This window comes from Arachis stenosperma, chromosome 9 (assembly GCF_014773155.1).
Source record: "Arachis stenosperma cultivar V10309 chromosome 9, arast.V10309.gnm1.PFL2, whole genome shotgun sequence".
NCBI lineage: Eukaryota > Viridiplantae > Streptophyta > Magnoliopsida > Fabales > Fabaceae > Arachis > Arachis stenosperma.
Genome location: NC_080385.1, coordinates 25,859,489 through 25,869,204, shown reverse-complemented (window position 1 = coordinate 25,869,204; position 9,716 = coordinate 25,859,489). Strand labels below are relative to the sequence as shown.

The 9,716-nt window shown below is 35.0% G+C and overlaps 1 protein-coding gene across 1 annotated transcript; it reads left to right on the top strand.

The window, feature by feature from the left end:
• Nucleotides 1-6,013: 6,013 nt before the first annotated feature.
• Nucleotides 6,014-9,513, top strand: LOC130947658 (uncharacterized). The gene is made up of 4 exons (XM_057876364.1): nt 6,014-6,406; nt 6,856-7,442; nt 7,868-8,383; nt 9,168-9,513. Exons 1-4 carry the CDS (start codon nt 6,175-6,177, stop codon nt 9,330-9,332), a joined length of 1,500 nt encoding a protein of 499 aa, XP_057732347.1. The 5' UTR covers nt 6,014-6,174; the 3' UTR covers nt 9,333-9,513.
• The last annotated feature ends 203 nt before the right edge of the window (nt 9,514-9,716 follow it).

Sequence of the window (9,716 nt, the reverse complement as noted above, 5' to 3'; positions counted from 1 at the left end):
CAAGGGTAAAAAGGATCCAAGGCTTTGAGCATCAATGGATAGGAGGGCCCAAGGAAACAAAATCCAGGCCTAAGCGGCTAAATCAAGCTGTCCCTAACCATGTGCTTGTGTCATGAAGGTGCAAGTGAAAAGCTTGAGACTGAGTGGTTAAAGTCGTGATCCAAAGCAAAAAGAGTGTGCTTAAGAGCTCTGGACACCACTAACTGGGGACTCTAGCAAAGCTGAATCACAATCTGAAAAGGTTCACCCAGTTATGTGTCTGTGGCATTTATGTATCCGGTGGTAATACTGGAAAACAAAGTGCTTAGGGCCACAGCCAAGACTCATAAGTAGCTGTGTTCAAGAATCAACATGCTTAACTAGGAAAATCAATAACACTATCCGAAATTCTAAGTTCCTAAGAGACGCCAATCACTCTAAACTACAAGGGAAAAAGAGAGATGCCAAAACTGTTCAGAAGCAAAAAGCTACAAGTCCCGCTCATCTAATTATAATTAATATTCATTGATATTCTAAATTTATAGTATATTCTTTTCTTTTTATCCTAATTGATTTTCAGTTTCTTGGGGACAAGCAACAATTTAAGTTTGGTGTTGTGATGAGCGGATAACTTATACGCTTTTTGGCATTGTTTTTAGGTAGTTTTTAGTAAGTTTAAGCTACTTTTAGGGATGTTTTCATTAGTTTTTATGTTAAATTCACATTTCTGGACTTTACTATGAGTTTGTGTGTTTTTCTGTGATTTCAGGTAAATTCTGGCTGAAATTGAGGGACTTGAGCAAAACTCTGAAAAAGGCTGACAAAAGGACTGCTGATGCTGTTGGAATCTGACCTCCCTGCACTCGAAATGGATTTTCTGGAGCTACAGAACTCCAATTGGCGCGCTCTCAACGGCGTTGGAAAGTAGACATCTAGGGCTTTCCAGCAATATATAATAGTTCATATTTTATTCGGAAATTGACGACGTAACTTGGCGTTGAACGCCAAGTTTATGCTGCTATCTGGAGTTAAACGCCAGAAAAACGTCATGATCCGGAGTTGAACGCCCAAAACACGTCATAACTCGAAGTTCAACTCCAAGAGAAGTCTCAGCTCGTGGATTGATCAAGCTCAGCCCAAACATACACCAAGTGGGCCCCGGAAGTGGATTTATGCATCAATTACTTACTCATGTAAACCCTAGGAGCTAGTTTATTATAAATAGAACATTTAACTAATGTATTAGACATCTTGGGACGATTAGTTCTCAGATCATGGGGGCTGGCCATTCGGCCATGCCTAAACCTTTCACTTATGTATTTTCAACAGTGGAGTTTCTGCACACCATAGATTAAGGGTGTGGAGCTCTGCTGTACCTCAAGTTTCAATACAATTACTATTACTTTTCATTAAATTCTCTCTTATTCTTATTCCAATATATTCATTCGCACCCAAGAACATGATGAATGTGATGATTATGTGACGCTCATCATCATTCTTACCTATGAACGCGCGTGATTGACAACCACCTCCGTTGTACATGCAACCGAGCTTGAATGTGTATCTCTTAGATTCCCCAACAGAATCTTCGTGGTATAAGCTAGATGGATGGCGGAATTTATGAGGATCCGGAAAGTCTCACCTTGTCTGTGGTATTCCGAGTAGGATCCTGGGAATCCGGAAAGTCTCACTTTGTCTGTGGTATTCCGAGTAGGATTCCGGTAATGAATGACTGTGACGTGCTTCAGACTCGCAAGTGCTGGGCGTTAGTGACAGACGCAAAAGAATCAAGGGATTCTATTCCAGTAGGAGCGGGAACCAACCAGTGATTAGCCGTGCTGTGACAGAGCGCGTGAGCGTAGTTTTCACTGCGAGGATGGGATGTAGCCTTCGGCCAGTGTGATGCCTCCAGACGATTAGCCATGCGAGTGACAGCCGCAGAGGACCATTTTCCCGAGAGGATTCAAAGTAGCCATCGTCGAACGGTGAACCCCTATACACAGCTTGTCATGGAAAGGAGTAAGAAGGATTGAGTTGAAGCAATAGGAAAGTAGGCGTTCTTGAGCCATACAGTATCTCCATTCGCTTATCTGAAATTCCCACTCTTGATTTACATAAGTATTTCTATCCCTTTTTATTTTCTATTTATTCCATTAATCAAATTTAAACTAATAATCCAATTATCCTTGAATCCGCCTGACTGAGATTTGCAAGGTGACCATAGCTTGCTTCATACCAACAATCTCTGTGGGATCGACCCTTACTCACGTAAGGTATTACTTGGACGACCCAGTACACTTGCTGGTTAGTTGAACGGAGTTGTGAATTCAACCGGTGCCATAATAATGATTTCATACAAGTACAAAAGAACATGGATCACAATTTCGTCCACCACCAACATACAACTTGCCATGGAAAGGAGTAAGAAGGATTGGATGAAGATAGTAGGAAAGCAGAGAGGCGGAAGGGACAAAGCATCTCCATACACTTATCTGAAATTCTCACCAATGAATTGCATAGGTATCTCTATCTTTATTTTATGTTTTATTCATCTTTTAATCAGTAATCCTCTATAACCATTTGAATCCGCCTGACTGAGATTTACAAGATGACCATAGCTTGCTTCATACCAACAATCTCCGTGGGATCGACCCTTACTCGCGTAAGGTTTATTACTTGGACGACCCAGTGCACTTGCTGGTTAGTTGTGCGAAGTTGTGATAAAGAGTTGAGATTGCAATTGTGCGTACCATGTTGATGGCGCCATTGATGATCACAATTTCGTGCACCAGGTATCCACATCTGCAGCAATCATCCACATCAGCAAGCTAACACACGATCACTGTGACAGCTCAGCGTTTTCTGTTCGTAGTTACCGAAGATTCATCCACAGGGACCTCCTTGTGTCACGGAAGTATGGGACAGGGACCAAAGTGGATTACTTTATTCGTCAGGAGTTGCTTTGTCATTCTGCGAAATGGTCAGGGATCGGATTGGTAGTTCACTCTTTGAAAAACACTGAATAGTGACCATCTGATTTCAGTGCAGCTATCCTCCACAATAGGATTATACATGCCTACTTGAAATATCCCCTACATAACACCACTGTTGCTTTCATTTCAAAATTAAAAAATGTATTTCAATGCTTTGTGTGGTTCTTGACTTCTTGCACTATGTTTATTCGACCAAACAATGACTACCTAAAATAAACTATAATTTTCTAATAGAGGTAAATACCAAATCGGTACTTGAAAGATTTTAATGCTGATAAAATAGTATTTGATTTTTGTTATTGACAAAATAATCCTTAAAACATTTTAAAATTTGACAAGCGTGCTCCCGAACTCACCGGAGCACATCTCCAGCAAGCATGTTGCTGACGTGGCCACCATGTTTTGTTGAGATGGCAGCATTCCTAGACTAATTACTTAGATGTAATTAATAATTAAATTAAATCAATAATAAGTGAAAATTCTCCAACCCTAATCCTCCCTTCCCCCTCCCCAATACACTCTCACTCTTTCACTCTGAGACAGGCCAAAACGGCGCCTCAACTTCTCACTCTCACAGAGCCGCATAGTCGCCATCTTATCGCGTCGCCCCTGCACTGTCTCACTTCTCTCCGTGTGGTCAAGCAGAAGAACAGAACACACAGCAGCAGCGCCTCACTCATCGGCCTTATCTCCGTGCCTCTCGCTGGTAGCTGTACCTCATCTCCCCACCGCCAATCGCCACTTGCAATAGCTCGCTGCTCGTAATAGCTCGCTACTCACCTCTATTTGCTGCTTGTATCTGCTCGCTGCTCGCTGCCAGTCATTGCCTTGCCGTGCCTCTTCTATCTGTGTTGAAGCAACGGCCATCTTGGCTCCACCGTGACTTGCCTTTTCTGCCTCTGCCTCTGCCTCTGCGTGTCGTGCTTCTCAATCTTCTCAAAAGAACAAGAACAACAGTAATAGGAAAGAATATAATTTGTGACTTCTCATTTTTTTTCTGAAATTGCTGTAGGGTAAGCATTTAGCCATTAAAACAATGATCTCTGACTCACTTTGGAAGAGAGTGAATTGTGTTTAGAGTTTGATACTGGATATAGAAGGATCCTTCTGAGTTTGGTACTTTCTTAATAATGAAATAGAAAATGTGGCTAGATGAGAGATCTTTATTTTTAGTTATAAAGCTTATGAACAAATTTTCAAGTTTTTATTGCCATCATAATAGAAACTAAGAGGAAAACCTTTTACACTGACATTTAGCCATTCTCATTTGGAATAGGATTTTTAGTAGTTTGTTGCTGGTAATTTTTAGTGTATGTGTGAGAATGAGAAGGGAGAGAGTGCGTTTGGGGGGAGGGGGAAGGGGGAGAGTGCATTGGGGAAGGGGAGGGGAAGTGCGTTGGGGAGGGGGGATTAGAGTTGGGGAGGATTTTGGCCATCTCAGCAAAATACGGTGGCCATGTCAGCAGCGTGCTTGTCGAAGATGTGTTCCGGCGAGCTCGGAGACACGCTTGTCAAAATTTAAAATCTCTCAGGGATTATTTGTCAATAATAAAAATCAGATACCATTTTATCAACGTCAAAATCTTTCGAGTACCAATTTAGTATTACCTCTTTTTTGATAGGCATCTCAATAGAATATTTTTAAAGCACTTTTAATATTTTTAAAAAATAAATTTATTTAAAATTAAAATATATATTAAAATTAATAGATAAAATAAAATCGATCTCATTTTAGAAAAATGATATTACTTTGATAAAAAATTAATAAAATTTTATCACTCGTAAAACTATATTAATAGAATAACTAAAATCAATATAAAATTTTAATTGACCTAAAATTAAATATTTGAGTGATAAATTTTATTTTAAATTTTAACTTATTATTTTTTACCTATGGTTTCATAAATATTAAAGAAAATTTTACTCTTCTCCCTTGCGAGATGCTAAAATGACACTTTCCTTCCCTCTATTTTATAAATGTACATTCTCCTCCCTTCTAACTTTTAAAAAGCATCCTCTTTAATCTATTTTAAAATTTTTGTGTTAACTAATATTAACTTTATCCATTTTTTAAGAAAAAATAAATTATTTTTTGAAAAATTACCCATTAACAAAAAATTTTTTATCATAAAATTTTGCTTAACAAAATACTCTTTAATAAATTATTCTTTTATTGATTAAATTGTATTTTTACCAAAATATTTTCAAAGAAATTAATATTTAAATTATTTTTTTCTAAGATACTTACCCTTCAATAATTTTTTAATTATTAAATTGTGATTTTACTAAAATTTTTGTTAACAATTATTTTTATATTTACTATTAATTTTTTTGTATCAATATATATTATTTTAATATTAAATAAAAAATTTTTACCACTGTTAATATGTATAATAATTAATATATATTGATATTGAAAAATAATCTTACTAAAATTTTTTATTTAATGTTAAAATAATATATATATATAGATATCAAAAAATTAATAGTAAAATATAAAAAAATTGTTAACAAAAATTTTGGTAAAATTATAATTTAATAATTAAAAAATTATTGAAGAGTATTTTAGAAAATAATAATATAATTATTAAATTTTTTAAAAAAATATAATTTAATCAATAAAAGAATAATTTATTAAAGGATATTTTGGTAAGCAAAATTTAATGATAAAAAATAAAATTTTTGCTAATGGGTATTTTTTTAGAAAATAATTTTTTTTTAAAAAATAGATAAAGTTAACATTAGTTAACACAAAAAGTTTAAAATAAATTAAAGAGAAGGTTTTTTAAAAGTTAGAAGGGAAGAAAATGTACATTTATAAGATAGAGAGGAAGAGAGTGCCATTTTAGCATCTCGCATGGAAGGGGAGTAAAATAATTTTATAGGACTCAAAATAAAATTAAAATTAGTATTAAAGATGCTTTAATTATTTTGTTATTTTAGTTAAAAAAGTTTCTAAAAAATATTTATTTATTTTAAAACTCAAGGAGCAATAAATAAGGACATGAAATAAGTGAATAACAGATAGCAAGTTCCGGAAAAAAGGCAGTAGTACTTTGAAAGGGAAAAGCCAAGATTCTTTCAAATAAAAAACTGTGTCTGGAAGTGGAAGGTACTCCTAACAATAACATCAGACCCTCCAACAACAACAACAATGCTCACGAGACACTGTCCCTTGATCCAATAGAGAATCTCATTGGCAATGGGAATTGCAATCATGGAAAAGAAGCAGCATTCCCATTCTACGTTTCTGTTTCTTCTTGTGTTTCTCTCCATAACAAGAGTTCAGAGCCATGTCTCAGCTGTGGGAGACCCAGGAATGAAGAGAGATGGTTTGAGAGTGGGATTTGAAGGTTGGAACTTCTGCAATGAAGTTGGACAAGAAGCACCTCTCATGGGTAGTCCTAGAGCTGCTGATTGCTTTGATCTTTCAGGTTTGTCAAAATCACTTTGATTCATATTTTCATTTGTTTTTGCCCCTTTTAATCTCATGTTTCTTTTTTTCTATTCTACCACCCTTGTTATTTATGTCCTTTACTCCTTTACCCTTTCTTAAGTAACTTTAGTTTTTTATTTATTATTATTATTATTAAAATAATCTGAGTTTTCATTTAGAATTCTGTTATTTGTAACAACCAACTCAATTCAAGGGTAAACAAAAGAAAAAGGGTAAAAATGTTATGTTTAGAATTATATCTAACAACTATGCTCAATAACTCCACTAACAAGAGAGAAGAGTAATTTTGTTTTATTGATATAGTATTCTCCTCTCTTATTATTTTTCAAAGAAAAAAGGAAGAATTTGAATGTGGGTGTCTATAAGGTGTATGAGGAATTGATTGTTCAAAAAATCTCTTCCTTTTTTCTTCTTTGGTGATTCCAGATTCTGGGAAACTGATACACAAGGTCACAGAAGCTGATAACAAACTTGGGGTTGGGCAACCATTTGATGGTGTTGGGCCACAAGATATCAACAACACTGACATTTATGCAGCTAAGAAGGAGCTCTATCTAGGTTCTTTATGTGAGGTTAAGGACACACCAAATCCATGGCAATTTTGGATGATAATGCTCAAGAATGGAAACTATGACACCAAGTCTGGCCTGTGTCCTCAAAATGGTAAGAAGGTACCGCCTTTCGATAGCCCCGGCCGGTTCCCCTGCTTTGGCAAAGGGTGCATGAACCAACCAATCTTGTGCCATCAACAGACACAGATCAAAGAGGGCACAATGAGTGGAGGGTTCAGTGGTTCTTATGATTTGGGTTTTGATTGTGATGATGATGGATATGATGGTCTTTCTTACTATGAAGTGATTTGGGAGAAGAAGGTCAGTGTTGGGAGTTGGGTGTTCAAACATAAGCTCAAGACTTCAAAGAAGTACCCTTGGTTGATGCTTTACCTTAGAGCTGATGCAACAAAAGGATTTTCTGGTGGTTACCATTATGATACAAGAGGAATGCTCAAAATTGTGAGTAGTTGTTCATTACTTTAGTCCCAAAGTTCCTTCAGATCCAATATTTTAAGATCAAGAAAGATATGTCTGAAATTTATTCATCAATTATGTTCAACAACTACAATAATAAAGGTAGGAGAAAAGAATACTATACTAATCTGGCAATATAGTTGTAGACATAATATTTTAAAGGTTAATGCTAAATAAACACAATTAATTTTAAAGGACAATAATGTTTTTCTTTCATTTTGTAATTTGAAGGTCGTTTAAGAGAATCTATCAAGAATATAGACCATTTCACTTCAATTTGTTTAATTAGGCATTCAATTCAATGTTTTCTGGAAAAGTGGCAACAAATTGACCAATTTCTAACTAGGCATTCAATTCAATTTTGGTTGGCAAAAAAATTAAACCAATTTATGGTTTTTTCAACTTTTCAGCTTCCGGAGTCACCAAATTTCAAAGTGAGGTTAACCTTAGACATCAAGCTTGGTGGAGGAGGCAAGAGCCAATTCTACCTCCTTGACATTGGAAGTTGCTGGAAGAATAATGGTGCACCTTGTGATGGTGATGTACTCAGTGATGTAACTAGATACAGTGAGATGATCATCAACCCTGAAACCCCAGCATGGTGCAGCCCAACAGGGCAAAGAAATTGCCCACCATATCATATAACACCAGAAGATAGAAAAATTTACAGGAATGACACTGATAATTTCCCTTACTCTGCTTACCACTATTATTGTGCACCAGGGAATGCTAAACATTTGGAGCATGAAGTGGATACTTGTGACCCTTATAGTAATCCTCAGGCACAAGAGATAGTTCAGTTGCTACCTCATCCTATTTGGGGTGAGTATGGGTATCCTACTAAAAAGGGTGATGGTTGGGTTGGAGATGCAAGGACATGGGAGCTTGATGTTGGTGCCTTGTCTAGTAGGCTTTACTTCTATCAGGTTAGTAAGAATAAGATGAAAATTCAAATACAGTTATTTTCGTGTGAAATTGATAATTAAAAATTGTTAATAATTTGACATCTTTGACTAAATTTTCATCTAACGAATCTTAACTCTCACCTTCATATAAAGGCAATCTGCATGTGAGTTTCCGCCAAGTAATAATTGGAATTAATTCACTATTTTGAATCTCTTATATCATTCATCGTATAGTGATGTTCGTTACCTTGGTTAATAAGGTAATGTTTAGTAATTGGGATAGGTAACCAACTTGGGTTGTCTGAGTGATTAGCTCACTTGTCCGCTAAGTGTCGGGGATTTGAATTTTGAATCCTATCTTGTGCATGCAGCAATCCATTGGCCAGCGACAAACCCTTAAATAGAGTTTAGATCTAGTCCTTATCTTGTGAAACGGAGGAATACCGTAGGCAAAAAAAAAAAAAAAAGTAATTGGGGTAGGTCACAAATATAGAATTAGGAAATAGAAAGTCTGTATTCCTTTTTGTTCTACCTTTTTTAAAAAATAAAAAGATACATAAAATTTGTGTCTTGGGATAAAACTGGGTGGGCATGTGTACATGTTTTCAAATTCAAAAACACTTTTTACGTTTTGTCTTTTTTCTTGTATATCTTGGACTTTTAATATTAAAAATAATTGACAAAAATTTAAAAATAAAATTTATCTCTAAAAAATATAAAAAATATATAAAAAAAACATAAAATAATACGAATATGATTTCTTTTTCTTTTTCTGATTCCATTATTATTCTCTTACGTGGTGCAGGATCCAGGCACTCCTCCAGCTAAAAGAAAATGGACATCACTTGATAGTGGTACTGAGATATTTGTTAGTGACAGCGATGAAGTTGCTGAGTGGACTCTAAGTGACTTTGACGTCATTATAACACCACCAACCATCGACGATGAGGATAAGCTCCAGCTATATTAGAACTATTACACTAGCTACTACATTATATTATTATAATTTATTCCTTAATTATTAGATATGTGTATTGTTAATTTCATCAATTTAGTTTTCAATAATAAGATCATGAATAGCATACAATAAGTTATAACTCAAATGATATAATTTTTTTATATTTATTTAAAAAAGGACGGATTTAAATTTCTCTATTTTGCTAAAAAAGAAAAAAAAATCATTAACCGCATTTCCTGCACACGTGGAATTCGATTATTTGTGGGCTATAGAGAAATTAATAACAAAAGAAAAAAATTCAATGTGTTAGAGTAATTCAAAAAATACTTTTTTTTTTCCGAAATGTAGATATACATTCCCCATTCTTTTATTCATAAAATGTATCCGTTTTGTTTC